Genomic DNA, 14,071 nt, shown 5'->3' with positions numbered 1-14,071 from the left:
TAGCAAAACAGAGGACATGTTTTAGAAATGTCCATCATCTACTCTTTTCACTAAAAATAATTTAATTATAAATATTGTTTTATTGGATTTATGCTGTGCTTGTTGATTATGGTATGTATATCTTGAAAAATATAACATTTTTAGCATAAAACAATGTTTCGGGCTCGAAAGAAAGGCTGTAATCATGGTTGTTTTGTTTGGTAAAAGTAAAAACATAATTGCCACATCATAATCTCCACAAAGCATTCAGGGCGTTTTTTTAATCAGGAAGATTTGAAAGAAAAATAATAAAGAGAGAGGAGGAAAAAACTTTCAACACCGAATAGGATGTGTATTGTGTAAAACAATAAAAGATTTAAATCTTAATATGTTGATTTTAAAACTTTTTTTTTTTAATTCGTGGTCATAGACTCAGAGTTGGCAAAGATTAATAATAGTATATCTCTGAGCTATTATATATCACAAACAATTTTAATTCAAATAATCATTATGTATATCTTGTGAGATCAGGGGTATTTTCAGTCAAAATCAGAATTAACTTCTTCTAGTTACTTGCTTTACAGATGAAAGCTCATACTAATTAGTTAATCTAACCTAGGTTCACAATTGGGATCTTATAATTAAAATAGGAGATAGCAGTCAAAACAAAAAATAGTGTACTGGGTTAGATAAACTAACTAGTACGAGTGACAGGAGACGAGAGGGAAAATTACAAACGTGAGCTTCCATGTACTCAAGTATGATGGGAGGCATGGGTTGGGTTAGGACATGAGAACAAAGGATAAGTTCTCCAATTTGTACGTCTCACAAAGATCTCAAGAAAAATTTAGATGATAAGCATGATAATAAGTTTAAATCTTTATTGATAGAAAATTAAATTGAAAAAATATCTCTACTTGGGCACAATAATATGATACTATTTCGATACTAAGAATTAATTGACTAATTTGAATATATTAAAAAAATTAGTTAAGTTAATAATTTGAAATAAATAGATATTGTTTTTTTCAAAATTTTCTTGCTAATCAAATGTATGAGTTAAAACTACTATTTGATGAAAAATTTATCATGTCCAACTACTAGAAGAATTATCTTGAAAAAATAAATAAAAATAAAAGATAAAATGGATTGTAGTTTTATATTTAGAATCAAGTTGAAAATCAAATTAGCTCTATATTAACAAATTAAACAAATTAGCTCCTCTATTAACAAATCTAATTCAATAATGCTAGATATAAAATATCAAAGCTGTTGTATAAAAATCTTTAAGAAAAATCCAGCGCCCAAATTTTCTACAGAATTCACACACTGAGGTGAAATTAAGCTGTCAAAGACAGGCACATGGGCGACTAGTGGAAGTGAAGGTCACTCATAAAGAAAGGTCAGAAAGGTCACAATACAATCTATCCATCACCTTGGATACTCATTGGAGCCGAGTCGGGGGCAAAATCATAAACCCAAAAACCAAGAAGAAACATTCTGCTGGCCACTAAACTGGATTAACTCCTGGCATCTCCAAATAAAACTTGTAACAGGCCAAAATTACAGGTCTGGTCCATACATCATGCACACAATATATACATATGTTCCCATCCCAACAAAAGAGGAGGTGAAGCAGAGTGAACATCATGATGCTTTGCTGATAAAAATCTAAAACAACGAAATAGGATCAGAAACAGAACATGATCATGGTGACTCAGATTAGTGTTTTAAGCGCTTGGTTCTGGGCCAGCTGGTTTTGCATTCAGAAGTGGCTGCAAAGCTTTCACCACAATGGTCATGTTGGGCCGGAAGTCAGCCTCATACTGAACACACAATGCTGCCACCGCCGCCAGCTGTAGCATTAACCGCCGTCAACGATACCTCCAACTAAGTTTGTTGGCTGCAGACTGATAAAGATTAAGAGGAAGAATAAAGGAGAGTGTACCTTAGCAATTGCCTTTGGCGGGTACTCATTGTTGAGTTTGGGATCCACACACTGTTTCACTTTGTCCTCGCTCAGCCTTGGAGTTGCCTGTAACAGAAATTAGAACACATATTAGTAGAAGATCAGAGTGAACATGGTGGGCCTTGGAAAGGAAGACTGCATGACATACCCAAGTCACAAGACTTTGTTGGCCTTTGGGCATTGTGTGGTCTACTGGTTTTCTTCCTGTCAAGAGTTCTAAGAGAACTACTCCGAAACTGTAAACGTCGCTTTTTTGGGTTATCTGCCCTGTCATGGCATACCTGAGTATGAAAGCAAGCGTTTTCAGATACAAACTCAGAGTACACTGACTTGAAATAATGAGGAAGGGAGAAGAATTGATCATGAAAGGCATTATATACTCTGGAGCATGATAGCCAAATGTTCCCAAGACTCTAGTTGAATGCAGGCGAGCTGCTGTGTCAGAACCCTGGCTGGTCAAGCTGAAATCCGCAATCTTGGCATCATAGTCACCGAACAGTAAGACATTGCTGGACCTAATATCACGGTGGACTATGGAAGGTTGAACCTTTTCATGAAGAAACTCGAGGCCTTTTGCTGCCCCAAATGCGATCTTTGCTCTTTGGTTCCAGCTCAGAACTGGACCTGGTTCGGCCCCTTGTACACCTTTTCTTCCTGCACCCACCGAAAGCCTTGAATAATTAAGCACTTCTTAAAAACACGCCTTTTTTCCCTCGTAGAAAAGTTGGTTGCATGTGTAGCTAGCCTACCATGTAATACATCGTGCAAAGAACCCAAACTTGCATGTTGATAAACCAAAATTCTGTTACTTGACTCCAAACAATACCCAATCAACGCCACAAAGTGATCGTGCTTCAGTCTTGAAACGACAGATAGCTGCATGGTGCACACGGTAGCATATATAATGCAAAGTTGTGTCTTTAATCTAAAACTCCCATTTTAAAGAGATGAATACAGCCATTCACGTCTTAGCCTCACCTGAGCGGCAAAATCGGCATCTTCTTCTGGTGTAGAAGAACCACTGGTATCCAGCTTCTTGATCGCTGCATCCTGACCATCGCTTAACTTGGCATAAAAGACTCGTCCGTACGAACCTTCTCCAATCAAAGCGCTCGAGCCAAAGTTGCCCGTTAACCTATTTAACTCCTCCAATGGTATTGCAGGGGTCTCAATTGGCAATACTTTTTGGGGAGCGCCAGCCTTCACAACATTGCTTTTTGGCTCTCCTCTGTCACCCCCTGTAAATATTTCGACTACGTCATTGATCTGCTTTATATTTAATTACGAGACTAAACCTCAGTTATCGTAATTCTCAGTCGAATATATGGTTTTAGTGACAAAACAAACAAAGAAACAACCAAATAATCAGAAGGGAGAAACGCATGCATATTATTCAACGATGGTTGTTGCGGGATTAGTGAAAACCAACGTTGAAAATATGCTAGTAAAGACGTTACCTTCTCCATACGCATTACCACCTCTGAGTGGTGCAGGGTTTTGGTTTGCAGTTGGGCCGCTGCTCTCTTCCTCTGTACCTCCGCAGCACAACATACTTCAAACTAGTATCGTAGCAGCAGCAGCCTCAGCAACCCATTAATTAGAGGAAATTATATCAAATGATTTACCTGCAAGAATTTCGTGCCTCAACAATTTTCAACCTCTTGGGTTAATAAAACAAAAGCATAGATACGAGACCGAAGCTTCCATTTACTATTCAAATCGAATCATCAAGAGAAGAATATCCCTCACACGTAAAACTGGAGAAGACTTAAATCTGTCGTGGGTTGCCGAAGAATTTCTGTCGTAAAAAAAAAAATCTCACGAGGCGCACTTCTGCGATATTTTTAGTTTTTAGTTTTTTTTTTTTTTGGAAGAAGTTGATTAAATCCCCCGGAAAAGAAGAGAAAAGCACGAAGACGAATGATAAAGAAACAAGCACGTTAAAGAATAAAAAAGCCTTGTCGGCTTATGAAAATGCAGACCTCTAAGGAGTTGCTGCTGAACCCAGAAAGCTAAATAATGGATGGAGGAAAGGAGGATGAGAAAGTGGAAAATGACGAAGCAATAATGAATGGGAAGGAAGGGAATGCAGGGGGAAGAAGAAGGGAGTTTTTATTAGAATGAACAAAACCCCCTGAAAGAAAGCTCCGGAAGGGAAGAAAGGCACAACTTTCTGTATTAGGCGTGAAGGTCGCGAAAGTGGTGAAGAGATGAACCGCAGAAACCACATATCTGTCCCAACCTTCCGGGGCTGGACGTGCCCCCACGATGCACGTCCTTCGCTTGTTACTCTTACTATTTTAACCCATTTCTTATCTTTTTCTTCATTCTCCGTCATTTCGTCAAACCACGCCGACCCACGTTCTTTCCTCCATATCAAATGCCCACACACACACACACCTCCCTCCACTTACGGTTCTCCTTCGAAAAGTGAATTGCTCCGTCCGTCCGTCCTTCAAATGTCAATAGCAGTCAGACCAACAAACTTGTCTCTGTCTAAATTTTTCCCTTGTCAAATCTGTTACTGATTAAATAGATATACTTTTCAAAAAAAATATATCATTTACTAAACATGGGATATCATAAAAATTTGAACCTCGTATTACTCTCTCCGTTACTTTTTATAACAAAGAAATAATCAAATTATCAAGAGTGAGAGATATGATTAAAATTAGTTAAACATTAAATTAGTTAAACATTTTAAATGTGCAACAAACTTAAAATTCTTTTTAAAAAACTCATATTAAATGTTCAACATAATAACCTATTAATTACACTAACTTAACCATTCCATATAATTAGTAGGGGCATAATGAGAATAATACAATAAATAAAACAGACAATGGTTTAATGTTTTCTTATTTAAGGGGGAAAAAAAACTCCCATTTGCTTGTTATAGAAGGGAATGAATGAAGCATATTTAGGGACGGAGGGAGCACCCCTATTTTTTTTCTGTTAAATTTATTTCCCTTCAAAGGGAATCACGAGAAGCGTAGTTAAATTAAATCCGAAATTTTAAAGCTAGACATGGGGGTAAATAAAGCTTCATTTTCTGCTAGAGGGGCTAAATAACAAGATCATCGTTTGTGGCTCTGTACACTCACAGAGACATACAAAATAATTTACATTTGTGAATCTTCTTTCCATATACGCCCAGTAATCCTCAACTTCAGCTCCTGTCCATCCCCACCAGAAAAACAGAGGGCCAGCCGCCTTTGAATAATAAGCCCGTCTTGACTGTCGCGAACTCTCCTATGACTGTCCCGTATGCTCCTCGGAATTCCTTGCCATATCAGCCTGCGGCCATTAGCACCAACTTCCAAGCTATAGCTAAACTTCTTTGCCTCATCATCATCACCCATGAATCGTAAAAAAGCCATATAAACTGGAGCTGTGCCAATCTGAAAAGCCTCAAAGTGCAAGCAGAAATGTCTTCCAAAGCAACTGAAAACCTGCAGAGGAGATTTCAAGATGTAAGCAGAGAGCCTACAATATGAAAGGATTAGTAGAATTTGGCTTCAAAAGGACATCATGTGACGAATGGTTGAACAATTCTTCAAACAAACCATATATGGCACAAGACATATAATGACTCACAGTTAGCATCCATGTTGCATTTTCAACTTCATGAGGGTTTGATTTGACATATCGATGGTTGAATGTACATCCATCATGCATGTCAACATTATGATCGTCCTTGAGATGGCTGACAAGAGTGGGAATATTGCCCACCACAGAGCACTCAGATCCAGCGTAGGGGCAACCATATGGACGAAATCTACAATTTTGCTCGTGCTTAAGCTTGGTATAGCAGGCAAATATATCATGACAACCTAAACTCTGATATCTGCAAGGAAGTTCCAATGACTCAGCCACCTTCTCCAGGGCTAAACATCTTATGTTTCCTAGATCAAAGTGACAAGTCGGACAGCGGTTATGCACTCTAGTCTTACAGTTTGAACATAAAGTGTGGCCATTTGGGCACTGCAACAAACAATTCATCCGTTACGGAAAAGATTAGAAGAATATAAACAGAACATATTTCACAGTAACATGTCAAAGAAGAAAACAAGCGTTTCCCTTGGTTTTGATATATTACATCCTTTATAGTAAATGGAAGGAAGAATACAAGGAACAGATACAGAGGAATTCAGATTCTTTAGCATCATTGGTTGTTTGTACCAATCCAATTCTTCTTTGATAACAATACTGAAATAGCAGCTGCTAAAGTCCAAAGAACAACTCAGTTTTCTGTTTCTTTAACGGTTCTTATCCAACTTGTTCGTTGACTTAGAAACCTCTTTGAAGAATCACTCTCTTTGGAATAATTGACACAACTATGCATAGGATTTCAACTAACAATTAAGCATACAATTTCAGAATCTAAAACTTGAATAACCAACCAGTCTTTTGCAAGGTATACACAACATCATAACCAACAAAGTCGCAATATTGCTCCGCAATATTCATTTATGTAATGAGGAAAATTAACAGGAGATGGAGAAAATTTTTCTCTAAGTTAGAATGTCACCAGGTAACCCAATAAATTAGTGAAGTAATGAGCATAACATGATAGCGAATCAAAACTCCCCAAAGATCCAAGACGTCAATCAAAGTTGTTCACCCTACTCACAACGACTCTCCATTCATTATGCCATTCAGTTTGCAGCAGAGACAGACTAGATTATGCAAATGAAGTTACCCTATGTGGAATATGAGAATTAAAAATAACAATTACACTTTCATCATGTTTATATGTACAACGGGCTTGCATGATATGTTAAAAAGAAGGGGTACCAGCATGAAAATTCAAGTACTTCACCTGGTAAATTGGGGGATACATCAAATTCCTGCAACTAGGGCACTGAAGTAAGTCATGAACACCATTCTTCGAATTATTTCCATGTCTTCCACCAAAGTCAGCATTAGACTTTGTAAGAGGACTATTACTTTTAGCATTGTGTTTGGACTTGGCCATGTCATAGTCTGAACTTGTCAGATGAGATTGAAATTCTTTGCAAGCATTGACTCCAGGAGCCATTTTTGATCCAGGCCTGACAGTATTTCTCTCAAAATGACTCGAACCCAAAAGTCTGCTTTAGTCTAGTCTGATCTGCTTTGAGTTTCCTAAAAGCGTGGTATATCTGTCATGACTCACAAATAAAATGGTCAGCGCATAAAAAATTGATAAGCAGTAGTCCAGTGCTGTATTCAAAATTTCATATTTAATTAATAATCTAGGAAAACAAGGTGTGCAAGTGCAACAACTGGGAAGACTCTCAAGACAATACTTCTTTTTCAGCCATGTTTATTACCTTACAGATTTTGCCCTCAAGAATTTCAACATGGTGACCCAACCAACTTGCATTCTTAGACAAAAGGACTAAGACCAACTTCTTATTTGACTTCTTGAGTGTTTCTAGTCCACATTAATGCAACCTCTAATTTCTGTTCGAAAATCACAAGCATTACAACAAAATCATAATCTTTTTCTGCATTTATCTGGGGGTATTATATGTTTTAGCTGACAGATTACATGCAATTCTATGGGCTAAACTGCTATCAAATTGCAGAGATTACTGGTTTCAATGCTTAAGCTTCAATATGGATGAGAGAGTTAATAAGACCAACGAAACAAAAATTGATGCTCCCTAAGGAATAACAGTGCACACTCACGAATAGTGTAGGAAACCAAGGACAACCCGAGATCAATTTGATGTTCCCCAATAAAGCATTCATCGCCCTGATAAAGGGAGGTGAAGAAGAAGAAGAGAAAGCAAACAACTCCAACTTCGCATAGCAACAAAGCAATGCCAGTGCAACCAAAGGTAAATGTTCATAGAATTAAGCTATGCTTGAAATTACTCACTCATTTCTGCGAATTCTTTTCTCCCATTTTAATTAAAGTAGACATCACAATGATGCGAACGAGGGAGAAATTTTCAGGAAGAAAACAATAACTTTGAGATTCAATCAAGCAACATGGTTCCGAACGGCTTTGCCATGAAACTATCTTTCCCAGCTCGACCCATGAAATAAAAAACTGTAGCAGATAAGGAAAAGCAAGGGAGAATTGTTTTAAAACGGAAAACATCCGCCCTTTGACCAATTCATGATCTGCAACACTGACAATCTCCAATATTAAGTCACGCCCATATATCGAAACACAGTGCAATGAAATCCGGCACATGACAGGCAAAATGAAGACAAATTCCGACACAAGCACCAAAACCATTACCCATCAGAAGAAAAAACAAAAGCAGAAGATATGAACAGAAATAAGAACAAAAAAAAACATAAATACCTAGTTGAGAATCTCGAGCCCGCTAGGTCTGCATCCCAAGCAAAAGAAAACTATAAAACCTGGGTTCTGCTCGAAGATATGAAAGGGGCCAAAGGGGCAAACAAAATCAAAGAAAAAGGCGAGAAAATTTTCGTACCAAGAGCTCCGGAAGTTGCGCAGAATAGCCCCGCTATGGAGATCGAAGTAAAGAGGTTTTTTGTCGGTATCGGTGCTGCCAGCCGAATCAGCAACGCTCATCGTTGTCCCTCGGGCCCTGTTCTCGTTTGAGATTTTGAAAACTAGGAATATTGTTACCTTTGTCCGTCGACCCTCCCGATTCGTTGCCACCGGTGGAGCAGTGCCCCTTCCCGCACGCGACGTTTAAAAACCAAGCAGCTTTTTTATATGATTTCTCGTTTTTGTCTTGGCCGTTGACATTAATTTCTTTTGCGTTGGTATCTGCTCCCCAAAAATTCCTTCCCGTGATTTTGCAATCAGAATCCATAGGAGAAATTAGTAACCATCGTCTTATATTTCTTCCGCTCTTTTTGACCTGTTTCGAAAATAATCATGTATCACCATATTTGTAATCAAATTAATTTAACTCCGGTTTTATTCAAGACAGAATAGAAACTGGCCAGCTAATCAGGCAAACAAAATTTTCTTTTGGCCGGCTAGTCAGGCAAATAAAACTAAACAGTGCAACTTGATAAGATCTTATAAAAAAACAACCTTAGGTTATTTTCCCGTGAAAAAAACACACACAGTACTTGTTTGACATTACTTGTATAAGTATTTAAGTATTTAATAAACATATTTTATATCAATCAAGATAAAATTCTTTTTATATATTTACCCTGTATTCTATAAATTATGATTAAAAAATTACTTATAAACTATTCTAAATTAGCTTATACATAACCTCGCTTTTGATGCTTCAAATTACCACGATACTGATAAATTATGGTAGTTATAGTAGTTTGTTCCTGAAAACAACGTAAAATGGCTGTGTTGATCATGGTAATTTTTGTTTCAATAAAAGGTTCTTTTTCATTGCTGAATTATTATTGGAATTTAAATGAATACACATACAAGTGGGGTAAAAGTAAAGTTGGATGTTGCTCAGAAAACTAGGCAACCCCACTTGCATGTACCTCCAATTAGGGGAGAGTAACGAGCAGGTTGAGCTTCCCGGCCTTTAACCCATGATCCCCTGTTTTAGTCCGTACTCACAAATGTCCTGTTAACAGGCGAGTTTAAACGGGCGGGTTTTGGAGAACCTGTTTAATATAGAAAATTTTAAAACCTTTTAAATTTTAAGATATTAAAATATTATCTTATATTCTCATTCTTGCTAAATCTGTTTAGCTTAAATACAATAAATAACAAATTAAAGCATCAATCAATCATAACATAATATGATAATAATCATAACCATTCAACAATCAAATTTCAAGCCAAGGTCTCATGTTCTTGAAATTAAAAGTTCAAACTTCAAACTTCAATCAAGTCATGAAATAGGATAACCTTCACTAATCAAAGTCCATACTCTATAACGACACTTTTTGCACTATGTCTCCCTCTCCTTTTAATTTCTTAACAAACAAAAAATAAATACTAAATGGGCAGGTACGGGTGGCCTGTGCCTATGCCCATAGCCTGCCTATTTATTATTGAGTCCCACTTGTTTATTTTATTTTTTTGGGCAAACTCAAACGGGCCCAATCTTTACGGATTGTTGACTGAGGGACCAGGTTTCAGATTACTTGCTCACCCCTACCTCCAACCCTGAGTGATCGTTTTTTATTCATTCCACCTTCACACGAAAACCGACATCTAGTGGCAAAGGTAACTTAGAGGGCCAAAACCACTGACCCACCAGCATCTAACATGCATATTCATAGAAACTTGACAATTCAATTCATAAAAACAACAATTGGGTTTTGTAAAAAAGACTAATATTTTATATCGTAATGAATTAATACTTAAATTTTCATTAAAAGAAATGCCTACATGTCTAACAATACTTTTGATAAGAGATGCCCGTAGGGGAAAAAACCACCTGCGTAAATACTCAAATACACGTATCCACACGTATAAGCACATGATTGGACCTATCACCTTTTTTTTAATAAAAAAAAATTTGCAAGCAGAAGATCCTTTATACTACTGAAACTAAGAAGAAGATGTTTTATGCTGCTGAAACTTAAGGGTTTTCAATATTCATATTTATTACTTGTGAGGGTTAGACATGACATCAGATAAAGAAAGTTGTCCTATTGGTAAAAATATTATCCATATTTTAAAAACTATTAGTTCAAATTTTAGTATGACGCGAGAATCTCATAGACGAGAACATTTGCCAGATGAAGATTGCGTTGATATAAAGAAAAGATGTTTAAATAAATAGAAAGCGACTGTATAATCCGCATAATACCATCGTAAACGTACAAGGCCAAACATTTGGGCCGGCTGAGGGTTTTCCTGCCCAAAGACGACGGTGGCTCCAGCTAGACCGGGCTTTCCATCATCCATTGTGAATTTCTAACTTCCAACCAAGTACCCTCCACAATTGCAATTTGCATTTTGCAATCTCCCATGTTTTTCCCCGTTATCAACTTGTTCCTGCGGTTTAGTACCAGCTCCAGTCAGAACCGCAGGTTGTTCTCATTCTCAACTTATTTTGATTCTTTCCATTTAAAGTTAAAACCTTTTGCTTTTCTGAAATTTGCTTTCATGCATATTTCTTCTGGTACCATTGACATATTCGATTATTCCTTCACGCTGCGAGACATTTTGACTTGCACTTTCTTCTACCCCTGATTCAAAACTACAACCAGAAGTCTGCTTGGTGGATCATTGATGGGATATTGCAATATGTTACTCTGATTAATGTGACGGATCTAGAGTAGCACACATGGGGGGCATATTTAAAAGCTACTTATATATGGGAGAGCTAAAATCAATTTTTCAAATTTTTTACAAACAAATTTTGAAACAAATGCTAAAGGAAGTTGAAAATCTGGGGTGCCTGTGCCGTTGGATCGGTCATTGTTCACGTGGGAATAATCCTCCGTCTTTCCTTCGTTTCATTAAATCTTTTTTCATGTTTCTCATAATGTCGTTTGACAGATTGTAGGTGATTTTTTCCAGGAAGAATGGAGGATTGTGTGAGTTTAGATGGTCATGGTGCTGTGCCCATTATTAAAAGTCGTGTGTGAAAATGTTTTTTCTACAAGGAGATCGCTCATAGAGGGCCCGGGGGGTGTCATGCTTCTGGCTCTGGGCCTGTTGAACCCCCGATTTTGGCACTGAATGAATTCCATGTCTTCTAGATTCTTCCATGGTATTCCTAGTCAATTGGAGGACTGAGGAGAAGCTTCGTCACCTGTTTCTGTCTTGTTTAATTCTAGACCCTTCCTCCCTCCAAAGTGGACCGAACAAACCAGATTCAGCCTCCTGTAGCCTACCTATTTCTTCCATCTCTCAGATCCGTCATCTCGCTTAGTGGCTTCCAAATAGCAGCTTCTTCCATGGCTAGATACGGTGAGGGCGACAAGCGCTGGATTGTGGAGGAGAGACTTGATGGCACCAACGTTCACAATTGGCACTGGGCCGAAACTGACTGTCTCCAATGGTCTCGCAACTTCTTCAATGACCTTCTGTCCAACGTCGTCCTTCTTAACGGCGAGGCTGATTTGTTCATCAAGACCAAGAAAGTCGACAGGCTCGATGGAGAGGCCTACGTTAACATTCGCAAGGGTAAAATCATACCCGGCTATGAGATCAGCCTCACCCTGTCTTGGGAAGGAGAAGCTAAAGATTCCGACGGCAAATCCTTGCTTAAGGTCAATGGCACAGTGGAGATCCCTTATATATCCGACGAGAACGCAGATGAAGACCCCGAGCTCAAGGTCTCTGTTAAGGACGAAGGACCCGTTGCGAAGAGGCTGAAGGAGGCAATGCTTTCCAAGGGGAAGCCCTTGATTTTGGAGAGAGTTAAGGTTTGGGTGCAAAGCATGGCGAAAGGAGGACCGGTCCAAGACAACCTCGAGAAAAAGAAAGTAACGCCTCAGAATCATGCTTCGTCCCCTGCCGAAGCTACGGCGAAGAATAAGAATGCGGTGGAGAAGCATGAAGTGACGAAAGAAAGTAAGAAGGGGTGTAAAACAATTAACTTAACGGAGAAATTAAATTGCAGGGCAAGCGATTTGTATGAGATATTGATGGATGAGAATAGGTGGAAAGGTTTCACGCAGAGCAATGCTATGATAAGTAAAGAAGTTGGGGGGGAGTTTAGCATTTTTGATGGGTCTGTGAAAGGAACTAATGTGGAGTTGCAGGAAGCTAAATTGATTGTGCAAAAATGGAGGTTTGAGAGTTGGCCGGATGGTGTGCAGTCTCTGGTAAGTTTTAATATCTTCAGCAGTTCGGGACTTCAAATGTGGGGTTATTAGGCGTCATATGATTAAGTGTCGATAATGTTGCAGGTAAGACTTGTGTTTGAGGAGCCTGAACCAGGAGTGACAGTTATCAAGCTGACACATACTGATGTTCCCATCGAAGATAGGTGAGCAATTGAAAACTTTGGTATTTGTTTGTAGATTTTTCTATGGAATTTTTTTTGGATTTCAACCGATTGCTTGGAAATGCAGATATGGCAACGCAACCGTGGTGGAGAACACAGAGAGGGGATGGCGGGATCTCATTTTCCAAAGGATAAAGACTGTCTTTGGCTTTGGAATGTAGCATTTTCGTTTTCCGGTTGTATTTCCATGTTCTTATCTTTCTTTTACAGAAAAAAAAATTAAGGATTCTAATCCATTCAATAAAAGATGAATGGATTGGCATCGGAATTGCGAACTACCACAATCCTGGTTAATGCTGCCAGAGCCTATGAAAATTGTTTTCTGCTTCCATGCACATTGTTTCTGATTTAGTTAACTTGGGTAAGTTTGGTTCGATTTAAACGAGATTCTGTAGAAGTTTCAACTGTCGTCAATGACTCTATCATATGTGTCCAGCTAAAGAGTGTTCTCTTTTTATTTAAAAAAAAAACGATGATACCATCAGAAAAACGTAGCTCTGACGTAAGGTTTAGCTTGTCCTCAGAAAATTAGATTGACAAGCTTCTGTGATTGTGGGTATTAAAGCTCCCTATCTGTCAATCTGATGCTGTGAGATTCTAACTGAAGGTAAACACGCATTAAAATATTTGCAGAGGAGAAAAATTGGCTGACGTTTTTGCAAGTGACATTCCACAAATCCCAAATTTGTGAATGATGTTTGATGATCATTTCAAGGACTGGTTTAAGGATCTCTCTAATACTAATGGTGCCAAGGGTTTGACAAATGAGGCAAACAAGATGATTGAGAGGAGATGGGTGCCTTGACAATTGACAGTGTCTTTTTCCTGCAAGATAACTTGTCAATCTTTCCCCAGAAGAACTGAGGTGGGGAGTATATATCCTTTAGAAGTCTAACATAGTGAAAATGTTTATTATTGAGAGGTCTCCAGCAACGTTGAAAATTGGAATCCTCCAGCATCTTTAGATTCAATAATCAATAACGCACATGATCTCTCAAACAGTCCAATGAATTTTCCGTCCCTTTTTTATTTGCAACGAAATTTTCGACTTGTACCTTGACTGAGCATCGATGTTGTTGTTTTTTGTTTTGTTTTTTAATCTGATTTTTTCACTTCCCAGCAATTTTAATCCGAGTTATTTTTCGGCCTCCAAGCTCCAACGCTCCTGGGCTAGCATCTTTTTTAACACTGCTTTTTTCTGTGTGATTTGGGTCCTTGGGGGGCTCGCATCTTTTTAACTTTATCTCTCCTC

At 38.2% G+C, this 14,071-nt stretch overlaps 3 protein-coding genes across 11 annotated transcripts; 1 reads left to right on the top strand and 2 right to left on the bottom strand.

Annotated features, from left to right (window-relative positions):
- Nucleotides 1-1,514: 1,514 nt before the first annotated feature.
- LOC114734248 (probable protein kinase At2g41970) lies at nucleotides 1,515-4,146 on the bottom strand. 2 transcript variants are annotated; one of them, XM_028921831.1, is made up of 8 exons: nucleotides 3,931-4,146; nucleotides 3,406-3,573; nucleotides 2,927-3,186; nucleotides 2,698-2,824; nucleotides 2,329-2,602; nucleotides 2,097-2,229; nucleotides 1,928-2,014; nucleotides 1,515-1,835 (listed from the first exon to the last, which is right to left on the bottom strand). In XM_028921831.1, the coding sequence occupies exons 2-8, from the start codon at nucleotides 3,497-3,499 to the stop codon at nucleotides 1,710-1,712; spliced, it is 1,101 nt and encodes a 366-aa protein (XP_028777664.1). In that variant the 5' UTR covers nucleotides 3,500-3,573; nucleotides 3,931-4,146; the 3' UTR covers nucleotides 1,515-1,709. The 2 variants fall into 2 exon arrangements, with proteins under 2 accessions (XP_028777664.1, XP_028777663.1); XM_028921830.1 differs by lacking the exon at nucleotides 3,931-4,146 and adding an exon at nucleotides 3,698-3,752.
- An 830-nt stretch (nucleotides 4,147-4,976) lies between these two features.
- Nucleotides 4,977-8,677, bottom strand: LOC114734242 (E3 ubiquitin-protein ligase SINAT2). Of its 7 annotated transcripts, none has more exons than XM_028921819.1 (5): nucleotides 8,389-8,677; nucleotides 8,253-8,280; nucleotides 6,771-7,991; nucleotides 5,546-5,932; nucleotides 4,977-5,400 (listed from the first exon to the last, which is right to left on the bottom strand). In XM_028921819.1, the coding sequence occupies exons 3-5, from the start codon at nucleotides 6,987-6,989 to the stop codon at nucleotides 5,071-5,073; spliced, it is 936 nt and encodes a 311-aa protein (XP_028777652.1). In that variant the 5' UTR covers nucleotides 6,990-7,991; nucleotides 8,253-8,280; nucleotides 8,389-8,677; the 3' UTR covers nucleotides 4,977-5,070. The 7 variants fall into 7 exon arrangements, with proteins under 7 accessions (XP_028777652.1, XP_028777655.1, XP_028777658.1 ...); XM_028921822.1 differs by having other exon boundaries at nucleotides 6,771-7,092; nucleotides 8,389-8,676; XM_028921825.1 differs by lacking the exon at nucleotides 8,253-8,280 and having other exon boundaries at nucleotides 6,771-7,092.
- A 2,878-nt stretch (nucleotides 8,678-11,555) lies between these two features.
- LOC114734147 (activator of 90 kDa heat shock protein ATPase homolog) lies at nucleotides 11,556-13,818 on the top strand. 2 transcript variants are annotated; one of them, XR_003739138.1, is made up of 4 exons: nucleotides 11,556-12,637; nucleotides 12,722-12,801; nucleotides 12,887-13,180; nucleotides 13,453-13,818. XR_003739138.1 is itself a non-coding variant. In XM_028921691.1 (3 exons), exons 1-3 carry the CDS (start codon nucleotides 11,765-11,767, stop codon nucleotides 12,978-12,980), a joined length of 1,047 nt encoding a protein of 348 aa, XP_028777524.1. In that variant the 5' UTR covers nucleotides 11,556-11,764; the 3' UTR covers nucleotides 12,981-13,818. The 2 variants fall into 2 exon arrangements, 1 of the variants encoding a protein (XP_028777524.1); XM_028921691.1 differs by having other exon boundaries at nucleotides 12,887-13,818.
- Nucleotides 13,819-14,071: the final 253 nt, after the last annotated feature.

The sequence above is a fragment of the Neltuma alba genome, unplaced genomic scaffold, assembly GCF_004799145.2.
Source record: "Neltuma alba isolate B1F8T4 unplaced genomic scaffold, ASM479914v2 tig00013081_pilon, whole genome shotgun sequence".
Taxonomy (NCBI): Eukaryota; Viridiplantae; Streptophyta; class Magnoliopsida; order Fabales; family Fabaceae; genus Neltuma; species Neltuma alba.
The sequence above is the reverse complement of the archived record's forward strand: the minus strand, read 5'-3'. Positions and strand labels throughout refer to the sequence as shown.